Source organism: Ursus arctos, unplaced genomic scaffold (genome assembly GCF_023065955.2).
Source record: "Ursus arctos isolate Adak ecotype North America unplaced genomic scaffold, UrsArc2.0 scaffold_24, whole genome shotgun sequence".
In the NCBI taxonomy this organism is placed as follows: domain Eukaryota; kingdom Metazoa; phylum Chordata; class Mammalia; order Carnivora; family Ursidae; genus Ursus; species Ursus arctos.
In genome coordinates this window covers 38840240-38853465 of record NW_026622919.1, presented here as the reverse complement: position 1 = coordinate 38853465, position 13226 = coordinate 38840240, and the positions used below count along the sequence as shown (strand labels likewise).

General features: G+C 40.5%; 2 protein-coding genes across 3 annotated transcripts in view; one reads left to right on the top strand and one right to left on the bottom strand.

Moving 5' to 3' along the window:
- The window catches only part of ATAD5 (ATPase family AAA domain containing 5), a 44489-nt gene extending 39971 nt beyond the window's left edge, over window positions 1-4518 (top strand). For both annotated transcript variants that reach the window (XM_026517655.4, XM_057317760.1), the window contains 4 exons: window positions 1121-1302; window positions 1811-2673; window positions 3101-3259; window positions 3360-4518. In XM_026517655.4, the coding sequence (XP_026373440.3) occupies window positions 1121-1302; window positions 1811-2673; window positions 3101-3259; window positions 3360-3438 (1283 nt within the window). In that variant the 3' untranslated portion in view covers window positions 3439-4518. The remainder of the gene's footprint in view (window positions 1-1120; window positions 1303-1810; window positions 2674-3100; window positions 3260-3359) is intronic.
- A 2188-nt stretch (window positions 4519-6706) lies between these two features.
- On the bottom strand, window positions 6707-12838 carry TEFM (transcription elongation factor, mitochondrial). The gene is made up of 4 exons (XM_026517653.4): window positions 12760-12838; window positions 11310-11773; window positions 8485-8634; window positions 6707-7323 (listed from the first exon to the last, which is right to left on the bottom strand). The coding sequence occupies exons 1-4, from the start codon at window positions 12788-12790 to the stop codon at window positions 6886-6888; spliced, it is 1083 nt and encodes a 360-aa protein (XP_026373438.3). The 5' UTR covers window positions 12791-12838; the 3' UTR covers window positions 6707-6885.
- Window positions 12839-13226: the final 388 nt, after the last annotated feature.

The window sequence follows — 13226 nt, the reverse complement described above, 5'->3', positions numbered from 1 at the left end:
GTTTCTTAGAAGTAAATATGATAAATAAGACATGGAAAATATCCTTTTGTAAAAAACAAATTAGTAACGATTGCCATACTATTGGATAAAAGATGCTGTACCAGAAACTTTAAAAGATAATAAAGTATAGCATTATTTCTTTTCTTGAAGATTTTATATGCATTTTATTTCTGTCTTTCTTAAAAAACACAGATACATACTCATTGGAACTTCAAACAGTGCGGAAGTATGTAAAGTAAAAAGTAAAAGATCTTCCCCACTTGTTAAAGTTCACCGCATAAGAGCTTTGTCTGTCCACGTACAAATACAGCTCTGCTAATTAGAACTCAGCAACACTATATATACTGTTAATCAATTTGCTGGTTTTTACTTGAGAATTTATTGTTAGTATTTACAATTCTGTCCCTGTCTTTTTCACAGCTGCATGCTATTCCATAATAGGGAATTGATGTAACATAATTTAATTAACTGTTACTTATTAAACAAAATTGAAATTATCCTCAGTCATTAAAATATGCAGTGAATATCTGTACACATAGCCTTGAGCATATCTGTGAGTACTGCTGTTGGAGAGAATTCTAGAAGTATGGCTGCTGGGCCAAAGGCTAGAATACATTTTACATTCCAATAGGTATTGTCATGTTGCCCTCCCAAAAATAATTGTCCTGATTTATGTTCCCATGAATAGTTTATGATGGCTTTTTAATGTATACCTCTAAGAAAACTAGGTTACCAGTTGTTTTACTTTTGCCAATTTAAAAGGTGAAAAGCAAATGGTATCTTATTTTAATTTGCATTTCCATGATCACTAGTGAAATTGCACTTCTTTTTATGAGTTTGTTAGATATTTGTATTTCTTCTGTGACTTGACCGTTCATAGTCCTTTGCACTTTTTTCTTTGGGGTTGTTTTGTAAGCCCACCACGACCACCCCTCTTACCCCCCATATGCTAAAAATAATGTTTGTATTGTACTTTTTATGAATTAAATACATGTATGGAGAAGAACAAAATGGGAGTATAAGTCCAAAAGATGCCAAAGGATCTTAGATTTTAAATAATTGTTTGCTACAATTTATTAAAAATATAAATGGCCAAGATTTTCTTGTATTAATTTTGTAGGAGGAAATAGCAGAAACGTTCAACTTGTTTGCTCTGAAGATGGCCCTGATTCCAAAAATAAACCTAAAAATACTAAAAGGAGTCCTACAGACCTTCCCAAATGTGACACTGGCTGTGTTGAGACCTTGTTTGGCCTTAAGAACATTTTTTCCCCATCTGAAGATTTATTTTCATTTCTAAAGGTATTTTCAGTATCTAGTGTGGGATATCAAATATTTATTCCTTTTCATCTTCCTAACACTCACTCCTATCTCTGACCCTTAAATTTAACTTAAATTTCCCTGTAATTTTTGTAGGCTTTGGATTTCTGATTTTAACTTACTGTACTACTTTGACAAATGGCGTATAGTCAGTGCTCTAAATGCATATTATGGGATTTAGACTAGAATTTAGAAAGATTTCAGATTAAAAAGACAATTTCAGAAAAGTCGTTTTTAAATAAATGAGCTTCTAACTATTGAATTGGGGTATAAACTATTAGAAAATGTAATTCTTCAAATATTAATAGTCTAAATTTATTTTTTAGGCTCAGAACTACTTTGATCAATTTAAGGAATATAGGTTAATAAAATTATGAAAGGGTAGCGACTCATTACTTTTCAGATAGAATAAGGGTGCCACTGTATTCGTATAGGTAGAAAAATGTTCAAACTGTGTTCTAACACTTCTTTGTTCAAAATTGTTTTTCAGCACAAAATCAGAACAAAAGAAGAGTGGCATCAGTTCACCCAACTTCTTACAGAATTCCGAAAGCAGAATGTAGATTTCTTATATGGTAATCTTGAGTTCATTCTACCACTACCTGTTAATATCATTCCAGAAACAGAAAACCTTTATGGTTCATCAGTAAGCGTGGACCCCAGTGCAGCAACAAAAAATATCAAGTGTCTTGCTAGGAAGCATTCTGAAGGAGAGAAGCCATTGAAAAAGCCACAAAAAAAGAAACAAAAGAAAAAGATGGTAGTTCTAGATGATAGTGACTTATTTGACACTGAATTGGGCTTCTCTAATGAATTTCTTAGCCCTTCCCCTGCATCTTCCTCCTCAAATTCAGAAGAAAGCAAAGCCAGAGACAAAGAAAGCAATCCAGAGACAAAGAAACCGAACAAATGTTCAGAGCCTAACATGGACTCTATTCCTCGTCCTCCTAAAACACCAGCAGAAAAGAAATGTTCTGCCCTTGTTTCTCACTGTTTAAATTCTCTCACTGAGTTCATGGATAACATGTCCTTCTTAGATGCTCTTTTAACTGATGGAGGAGAACAAAAGGAATTTGGTGAAAATGACTTCAGTTGGACAAATGTGAAGAGCGGACTTTGTGATGAGTTTAGTCTGGAGACCAGTGATGGATGGACTTCTCAGAGCTCTCGAGAATTAAAGGCAGCTGTAGAAGCTCTCAGCTTTACTAAGTGTTCGTCTGCTATTTCAAAAGCACTGGAAACCTCCTTGAATTCTTGCAAGAAATCAGGAAGAGATCCAACGAAAGAGCTTACTCTTTATGTTTCACAGAAGCGCAGCAATGTGTACTTCAGTCAGTCAGCGGCTAATTCGGAGTAAGTCCTTTTACTTTTGATTTTTCAATAATAAATGATAAAGAGGAAATTATTAGTTTCTTTTTACTAATTTCAAAGTGCTGGGCTTTATTGATCACGGTAAACCCTTAATATTAATAATGTACCTTCTCATAAGACAGGGAGACCAGCCTGATTGCGGAGAAGAAAACGAGAGATTAGGAGACTCTCGAATGACAGGGAAATGGAGTTTGGATTTGCTGGGGCAGATAGCGGGTAACCATTAAGGATTTTTTCGGTATGGGAGGGATGTGTTGAAAGTGATACAGGTAGTTAACCTGGAATCTGGTTAATCTAGTCTAGACCAGAAGCAAGGAGAAGCAGAGACCAGAAGCTGGCCGAGTTTGGGATTGTTGCATTTTTCTTGGGCAGTAAAAATCAAAAGTAATGCGTTACTTTTCATTTACAGCAGTGCCTGGAAGAGGATAGCAGTCATTAAAAGTGTATTTTCTAGCCGATCCCTTCTGAACCTGGGTAACAGACAAGCTAGCGTAACTGAGTACTTGCCAACTCTTCGGAACATTTGTAGGACTGAGAAGCTAAAAGAACAAGGAAAAAGTAAAAGAAGGTAAAGACTCTATATAAATAACATTGTAGATAGCTATTTCAAGATGAATAAGTATTCTCATCTGATGGTTAAATTGAATTTTTCTTTGTAATTTTGACAGGTTCCTACACTATCTTGAAAGTATTCATCTTAACATTTCGAAAGAGACTGTGAACACTCTGGCAGCTGCCTTCCCTTAATAGTCCACATTCACAGCGCCTTGTACAGATGACCGCGCTCCTCAAGACACATTTTTATATTGATTTTCATGGAAGAATTTCTTTCTCTTAATGTACATTTAAAACAGACTATTTGTATATTTTTTATTAGTGTGCAAATATTTAAAATGAAAAAATTTGAGTTACAAATTGTATTTATGATTGTGGTGGTATTTTTTTCCTGAAATTTTTTGTATTCTTTGACTTAGCTTTGTTGTATTTTTGCATGTGAGCGAGCTGTTTCTAGAAGGTAGTATGCACTATATTTCTAAAGAGGTTTCACTGTTAAATTAATCCATAATTATTCTCTTTCCTGTTACCTTTAACCCACCTCTCCCCAGCCCAGTTCCGTCACGTTGTATGTATGAATCATCTAGGTGTTAATCTAGTTCACGCAGTACGAAATTATGTGATACATAAAAACTTGTTAGAAGGGAAGAAATTATGCTTCATTTTTCAAAAAGTACCACCTTCCCGATAAGTTTATTTTTAGTGTATTCCTTCAGCGTATTTGGCCATTGAATCATTGAATGTTGACAAAGTGAAAACAAGATTATGAATTGTCATTTTCATAAATTTTTAGCAACCTTACACACATGCTATCTTGTATATTTTGCCAACTCACATCATTTGCCTTGTACATTTTTCTTGCATTTTTATATCAGTGATGTTTTATGTCATAAAAATATTAATGCTGTTAATATATCTATTTTCGACAAACTGCTATTCATTAAAATTGTAACAGAGGAGGATTCTACTATGGACTTTCTACATCATAGTCATTTCCACTTAAGGTTGTTTTTGGAGAAAGTATGTATTTTTAATTACAAGATTTTAAAATCCCACATTTCACTTAAAATCATTTTTGGAATCATATAATCAGGTATATCTGAAAATAGTTTCCTATTTCAAATGTTTCTATTATGTATTAGCCTAGAATTTGGTTACATTATCTGGTGAATTTTATGTTTACCTCAAAGGTAAGGATCCTAATTTTGTACAGATGGAAAATATTGATGTATACCTGTGTACAAATGTGTATGAAAATACGTTTTTACCTCTTATTTGTTCAGTCTACTTTTTTGTTGATAGTTTATTGATTTAATTAAAGGTTAAAGCTGAAAGACTTAATGCAATGTCTAAATAGGTGGTCCAGATGTAACCGTCTGGGCAAATATGGGTATTTTATAGGTTTGGGTATAGGCTAGATCTTACAAGGAATAGATCTGCAGTTCTGTGGGGGGTTTCTTAAGTACATGGCTTTTCTCTACTGCATACTAGTGTCCACTATTTGTAGTGCACTGACCTGTGAATTTGGTCTTATTATTAGAAAATTCTGGTAATAGAGAACCAAAGTAAAATAACTTTAGAATTTTACTTAATAAGATCAAAGATCAAGAAACAATGGGGATATTTTCTTCCTTAATAGGGACACATTTAATATTTTCTTTTAGGTTTAGCATTATTTGGGGGGGAATTTTTTTTTTTTTTAATATTTATTTATTTGGCAGGGAGAGAAAGAGAGAACACGAGCAGGGGCATTGGCAGAGGGAGAGGGAGAAGCAGGCTCCCCGCTGAGCAGGAAGCCCCACGTGGGGCTTGATCCCAGGATCATGACTTGAGCCGAAGACAGACACTTAACCAACTGAGCCACCCAGGTGCCCGGAAGATTTATTTTAGAGAGGGAGATAGCACAAACGAGAGGGGCAGGGAGAGGGAGGATCTCAAGCAGACTCCCCTGAGCACAGAGTACAGAGCCCAATGTGGGGCTCCGTCTCACGACCCTGAGATCACAAGATCATAAGCTAAAACCAAGAGTCAGATAGATACTTAACCAACTGCGCCATCCAGGTGCCCCAAAACTATGAGTTCTTAAAGGTGATAAGTTCCTGTACGATTTAGATTCACTTTTGAGATAAAGTAACCAAATTCTGGTGGCTTTTTCAGTACTTAGCATCTTATCCTATAAACGTCTAAAGTGAACACATTTTCACTTGAAGCTATTTCCAGAAATATGTGGGAGGTAGAGTGCCACATATCTGGCACGAGCAACTGGATGGTTGGTGAAGCTATTTACCACAGTATGGAACAGCGGCAAAGGAGGTGATTGGAAGGCAAGAGGATTATTTGAGATGGATAGTTTGAGATACCTGCAACATATCCACGGTGATGTTTGCGTACAACCGAATATGTGAATGTAGAGATTTACAAGTGAGTGGCAGTAAGTCTGGACTGCACCCCAGATTCCCTAGGGAGTCGGGAGGTGCTGGAAGAGAGGACTTCTACTTATTTTACACGTTTGATTATTTGAATGTTTTTCCAACAAGCATATTTCACTCTGTAGATTAAAGGAAAGACGTAATGCTTTGACATCAAAGAGACTTAGGTTCAGGACTGGTGAGATACAATGAGGGCCTGAAGTAAGGCAAATGTAATACTGGAAAATGTGAGATGTGGTGAAAAAATTATGTGCTACTTTTCTCAAAAGATGGTCTGTTTGGGGCACCTGGTGGCGTAGTCCGCGAATCGCCTGACTCTGGGTCGTGATCTCAGGGTCCTGGGGTGGAGCCCTGCATCAGCGTCTGCTTGGGATTCTCTCTCCCCTCTCCTTCTGCCCCCCCCCACCCCTGCATACTCTCTCTCAAATAAATCTTTTTTATAAATCTTTTTTATTTTTTATTTTTATTTTTTTTTTTTTAAGATTTTATTTATTTATTTGACAGAGATAGACAGCCAGTGAGAGAGGGAACACAGCAGGGGAGTGGGAGAGGAAGAAGCAGGCTCATAGCGGAGGAGCCCGATGTGGGACTCGATCCCGGTACGCTGGGATCACGCCCTGAGCCGAAGGCAGACGCTTTAACGACTGCACTACCCAGGCGCCCCTATAAATCTTTTTTAAAAAGATGGTCTGTCCAAGTAAAATATTTCAAAGTGAAAAAAAAAGAATGTATTAGACAAAGCTTCTTGGTTCTGGGCTGATAGACCGAGTTGATGAAAATCAGCTTTTGGAAGCAATACGTCAAACCATATACTACGTACAGTTAAGAAAAGGGTTTCATAAGTTGTGCTCTCAATTAGATTTAGCATTACCACGATGAGCAGCACCCAGAAAAATCATTACTCTATTAACAACAGAACGACGCAAATCATTAGGATGGAATTTGCTTTTCAGGGGAGATAACTTTGTTTCTTCTTTTGCCTGTTTAGGGGGCATCTTACTGTTTAACACTTAAACCCAAAAGGCACACAATCTCCTAAGATATTTATTGATTTAGCTTATTATTGTGTGAACAATTCAACAGCCAAAAGTCTGACCTTAAATACAAACATGTCTTCTTCATAAACATGAATGTTAAAAACAGTTGGCTTTATAGCTTTAGGGCTAATAAATTAATATAACCTTAGAGCTCTTACATTAACCTCAACATTTCAAGGTTCAGTGTCAAAAACTGCTAATTCATAGAAGGCAACAGCTTGTAGTAATGAATCATATAACTCCTCTGCTCTCTGCTGTCCAGTAGATGAAAACATCTGTCTGTAGCGGACGATCTTCTCTGTGGGGAAGACTACCCGAGGCTCTTCCTTCAGACCAGACTCTGAGAGGAACTGCTTCACCAGCTCTTTTCCACTAGTCCGTGTGTCCCCAATCATCAGTTCAAAGTGCTTCCCCACTCCATTTCGATTCATGCTCAGCACCTGATGCTGGCCATCCTGGGCAAAGGTTTTGTTTAACAAGGCATACAGCATGGCTTCCATGATATGAAAATGTAACACTACGGGAAACCGAGATGGGTTCTGTATTGAGAGCCCGATTTTTTCCAGAACATAGAGGTCAGCTTTAGGCATCTTTGAAATGACTGAAGAAATCTTTAAAAAACAAAAAGACAAAATAAGTGAACAGAAATAATTCACTAAGTTTTGTTGTTTGGGTTCCCGCTCCCATTTCTATTAAAATATATAACTTACATCATACTGCTACTGACAGTTATGAAGTAACTGAAAAATCAGCGTTTTATGGAGCAGCCAGGAGCCAAGTTCTGCTCATGGTTCTGAGGAATAAGCTGAGCTAAGGCAGGTCATTTAGTCCTACCAAGTACTAGTTTCTTCATCTCGAAAATGGGCTTCATAATTTCTAAAATCTCTACTGACTTTAAGATTAGACAACTTAAAATGTTTATTAGCCTTTTAAAAATGTCCAGGGTACAGCACAGGGTTAGAATATCTAGTCTACAATCAGGGCGCCTGCGTGGCTCAGCCGGTTGAGTGTCTGACTCAGTCTCAGCTTAGGTCTTGATCTCAGAGTTTTGAGTTCAAGCCCTGTGTTGGGCTCCACAGTGGGTGTGGAGCCTGCTTAAGAAAAAAAGAATACCCAGCCTACGATCCGTTATCTACAACTGACTACTCCTGTCAGATGCTTGATTGATTATACCAGTTTTCATATGTGTAATCAGGATCGTAATTACCCACCTCACAATTTTGAAGACGCGAGACAATTAGCGAAGCATTTTGAAAAATAAGCTTAGGGGCACCTGAGTGGCTCAACTGGTTAAGCGTCTGACTCTTGATTTCAGCTCGAGTCACAATCTCAGGTTCCTGAAACCAACCCACATGTTGGCTCCATGCTCAGCAGGGAATCCGCCTGAGGATTCCCTCTTTCCCCCCAAGCTCGCTTGCTCGCTCTCCCTAAAATAAATAAGGGACTCCTGGGTGGCTCAGATGGTTGAGCATCTGCCTTCGGCTCAGGTCATGATCCCAGGGTCCTGGGTTCGAGCCCCCTGCTCAGTGGGGAACCTGCTTCGCCCTCTCCCTCTGCCGCTCCCTCTGCTAGTGCTCGCTCTCTCTCGTGTTCTCTCTTTCTCTGTCAAGTAAATCAATAAATCTTAAAAAAAAAAAAAAAAAAAAGGAATGGGTGAGTAATACGTATCCAAAGGAAATCCATCTGTAGTATTGTATTACATTCCATTTAGGACAGAAGACTGAAGTACACAAATTCTAGCAGGTAGGAATTTGGAGGCGCAGTTGCTTTACCTCTTGTAAATAGACAGATGATACGTATGTGCCTTTCATGAACTGGCAACACTCATTCTGCTGCCAGTCCAGCACTGCCAATGTACGATCCATGTGAGCCCAGGCAATTCTTCGAGTTCCAAAAACGATGGATACGATACTATTAACTGCCTACAACAAAAAGGCTGGTTTAATTAAAAGTATAAACATTTTAACAAATACAAAACTTAAGCTATAAACTCAGAATGCCAAATCAGTTTATGTGATAGAAATATACCGGGGTGCCTGGGTGGCTCGGTTGAGCATCTGACTCCTGGTTTCAGCTCAGGTCGTGATCTTGGGGTCATGAGATCAAGCCCCATGTTGGGCTCCAGGTGGAGCTCAGTGTGGAGTCTGCTTAAGACGTTCTCTCCTTGTGCCCCTACCCCCAGCTCTCTCTCTCTAAAATAAATAAATCTTTAAAACAAAGAAATATACATCCACTTTATGAACTGAGGAATGTTAAAGAAATACAGGAATAATTATTATTTTTTAAAGATTTATTTATTTATTTGAAATAGCATGAGTGGGGGGCAGAGGGAGAAGGAGAAGCAGGCTCCCCACCAAGCAAGGAGCCCGATGTGGGACCCAATCCCAGGACCCTGGGATCATGATTGAGCCAAAAGCAGACACAACTGACTGAGTCACCCAGGAGCCCCAGGAGCCCCAGGAATAATTATTAATCAAAAGATAACCAGTAGCAGTCAATTTATAGACAAAGAACCTTTACATAGCCCAAAGTAGGCATTCAAGTATTCCAATGTTGCTGGGGACTGTGCTAGATACTGGGAAACAAGGAATACAGCCATACATCATAAGAAATGCCACCACACAACATTACACCATAGAGAGGAGACATGGTCCGGGAAGACTTCCTGGAGGACTAGGAAAATGAGTAAGTGTAAGTGGGAAGTGATTTCACCACGTGCCCGCACAGAGAGCTGTGTGACACCTCACACACTCAGGCCCTGGAACAAAGAGTGCAAGTGGGAAAGGTGCAGTGGGGCAAGCAGATTTCTGCAAAAGTACCTTGCTCCATCCTGAGAGCTGCAGGAAGGCACCAAAGCATGTAACATTCAGGCACAACACGAGATTTACGCTTCAGAACCATCACAGACCGCCGTGTGGAGGACGGACCATAGAAGGCTAGACTAGAGGTAGGGATCTATTAGGTGCCTGTTATGTGACAAAGCATTAAGAATCAAAGACAGTGAGGACAAGAAACAAATTGGAGGTAATGCGGGTAGAAGTGATATGCGGGATGGAGGAGCTTAGGATAAGCCCACTTTTATTGCAGTGACTGAATGGCACCGTTAAGCAAGATGGTGGTAAGAAGCAGATCAACTTGGGAAGACAGGGGGAGAGGAGTTGTTTTCTAACGTACTGTATTCAGCTTGCCAATAGGGCTTCTACGGGGAAATGTGTAATAGATAATTGGGTATGTGGATTTAACTCTGCCAAGTCTGGGCTGGAGATAAGAGTACAATGGCATCTCTTCACCCCCACATAGTTCAATTAGTTATATGGCTAAATAAATTCGCGTGCTCCATAAATACAAAGGCACGCAAGCAGGAACGTTTTATAATTCTATGCCCCTCTCCCTTTCACTGCTAGGGAATGGATAAATATCCATTAAAGGCAGAAGAGTTTGGATGCCCAGACATCTACAAAATACAGACCTTCTTTTGGTTCTTGAGCTCAATGATTCTCAAGCTTTAGTGTACATAAGAATTACTGAGCCAGGCTGCACACAGTACTTCATGGGCAAGAGATTTTTTTCAAGGACTACTGCGTGATTTTCTCCATACAAAATAACTATTTTTTTTAAGGAAAAAAAATAGTACTTTATTTGGAAGTCAGTATAATTTTTCTCATCGCATACAAAATGACTTTAGAACCTACCCCTCTAGATAAGATTGCAACTCCACTATAGTGACTATAAATAGTACTTATAGCCAAAACTCCGAAGGGAAATCCAAGCCCTGAAAATTTTGGTTCAAATATGTTCCAGATCAGCTGCAAGAGTTCTATCTGTCGTCCGTGGACGGACTTCATGAACCCTACAAGTCCTCTGAAAGTGTATGCAGCATTCTATGGAAATGTGCTTTTGGTGGTTTTTCTGAAAAGAGGGTCCTTAGCTTTCATCAGGTTTTCAGAAAGTATCCATAAGCCTCCCAAAACTGAGAACTACTGGTCCAGGAAAAAAAATGTGCTTACTACTGGTATGCAACAAGAGAATATTTGATCACATATTGCTACACAGGACCTAAGCTCCTCCTCCAAGGTTTAATGTTTGATGAGCCAAGTAATTCTAATATTTGTTTTTTAAGACAACACTGAGAAGGATTTGCTCGTAGAATGCCTTTTAAAAGGGGGGAAGGGGAACAGAAAATAACTTTAATCCTGCTGGAAAGACCAGCATAATGTTCTGAAGTCACTCCCTGGCCATAACCCTCTCTGCATCTTAATTTGATTATTCTCGATATAACCCCTCAGACGCAGTCATATAGCTCGATTCCTCTTAAACCTCACACAGACCTGTTTCTCTACAACTGTTCTTTCTTCCTAGAACGCCCGCCTCCTCCAATGAGTCTCTTCTCCATCTGAGATCCAGGTTTTGGTCAACTTTGCCCAACGGGTAGAGCCCACAGTTCTCTGCCCACCCACTACCTCTCTCCATCTCACTCTTCCGTACTATCACATACCAACTAAACTATAAGGTGCCCTGCTGCCCAGAATAGTGCTTTACAAAGTTGGTTCTCAATACGTAGGGAGTAGTATAACGGACATTAAGAAAAACAGTATACCTTAAGTCTCTCTCTTGCTATTTCTGGTTTGATGAGCTTTCTCAAGAGCCGGTTGTCCTGGAACTTTCCTTTTCTCCCTCCAGTCTCTGGACAAAGAATGGAGTTACAAACCTGAATGGTAGTTTTATACTGGAACAAGGGCACACTCATTAAACTCTCCAAATTCTGAAATGGCCCAAACTTCTCTCTGTGCTCTATAATATTGACAGATTTTCTTCCACGAAGCAATCTGAAAGTTTCCAGTTCTTTATTAGATGCCGTATTCAACACATGCAAGATGGAAGCCTGCTGCTCTGAAGAGAAGAGCTTGTCAAGCGCATTTCCAGGTTCCTTTGTATTTTCATCACAGATAGCAGCATTGGGAATAATCTTCTTAGGTGCAGTGGATTTTTTTCGACAGCAGGAATGATGTAGCGCCTGGATCAAGGATGACCCTAATGGAACCGGCAAACATCGCCACCTTCCTAAAAGGGAAATTTGGCAAAATGTAAGCTGGAATGTCCTACTTGTTTTTAGTATTAGCTGTGGCTTGACCAGAGCCTTTGCAAAGGGACAGCCTTTCCCATAATCTTAGAACTAGTATACCATACTCACAAGACAGGTCTTCTGATTTTTGTGGGTAAGTCCTGTTTACTACCTAGAAATCTTTTTTTTTTTTTTTTAAGATTTTATTTATTTATTTGACAGAGAGAGATAGCTAGAGAGAGAGCACAAGCAGGGCTAGCGGCAGGCAGAGGGAGAAGCAGGCTTCCCGCTGAGCAGGGAGCCCGATGTGGGGCTCGATCCGAGGACTCTGGGATCATGACCTAAGCCGAAGGCAGACGCTTAACAACTGAGCCACCCAGGCTCCCCTATAAATCTTATTTTATGCCCAGATGGAAGCACGTATTTAAAACAATGATTTCCACTGCTTAACGTTTTTGACATTTTTAACTTTAGAGGGATCTTTCTGTAATTAATATCTCTTGTTAATATTTTCACATCCATTTTCACTAGTTTCCTACGCGGTGGAACCAAATAAAATTAAATCGTATACGTTTATAAAATATGTTTTAGCTGAGTGATAGATGTAAGGGGCAGTTTTTATTTTCACCGGTACGCTTTTCCCGGTTTCTACTATGGCTGTTCCCGCAAGCAGAAAAACAAAACACGACGTAAGAAACAATTCTGCAAAACCACTGGGAAGTCCCGCGGACACTGCAGCCACAGGAATTACCACAGCCGGAGGTGAGCAAACGGCTGTTAGCCTCACCCCCCTCCGCCCGCCACAGTCGGGGAACGGGCCGCTCGCGGGCCCCTCGCCCGGGAAGCACGGTCGCTCCGAGGCGCCCCATCAGCTCAGCTAGGACTCCAAGAGCAACAGCTGGACATGGGGCCTGCGGGAGAAAGTACTCCAAGACCAGAGGCCAAGGACAGGCGGGAAACGAACCCAGTGTTCCAGGCACCCTACCTCCCGCCACGAGAAGACTACAGACGCTCATCGTCCCTGGTAAAGCGCTGGGTTCCCACAGTCCAATCTTCCTCCACCGACTTCCGGCCCGGACGTGCTTCGCCTCCAAGTGTCCGACCTCGCGGCGGAAAGGTTCCGGCCGGATTGGCGTTCCGGGGCCGGCCGGAGGTGTGTCCGGCTGAGCCAGTCCTCAGCTGCGGGCCTCCGGGCGGCCTCCCGCCCAGAGGGAGTCCCCGGATCCCGAGCCTCTGGGTGCTCTGTAGTTGGCAAGGTCGGTCGCTCCTTCAGCCACATGTTTATTCCAGTTTATTCCAGGCACGTGGACTGATAAGGTCCTGCTGTGGCCCCGCCTGGGGGGCAAGGAGCGGAGTCTTGTGGGGAGCGTAGATGGGTACGCAAAGAACCCTATCACTGGGTAGAATGGGGTAATCGGGAGAGGCAGGGGTTCCGGGAAGGGCGAGAGGTAG

Excerpts from the sequence above, each read along its gene's own strand:
- TEFM (XM_026517653.4), bottom strand. The coding sequence starts at position 12,790 with ATGAGCGTCTGTAGTCTTCTCGTGGCGGGAG. Across the intron at positions 11,774-12,759 it reads TAGTCTTCTCGTGGCGGGAG|GAAGGTGGCGATGTTTGCCG; the intron begins GTAGGGTGCCTG and ends TTTCCCTTTTAG. Across the intron at positions 7,324-8,484 it reads CATCTGTCTATTTACAAGAG|ATTTCTTCAGTCATTTCAAA; the intron begins GTAAAGCAACTG and ends TGTTTTTTAAAG.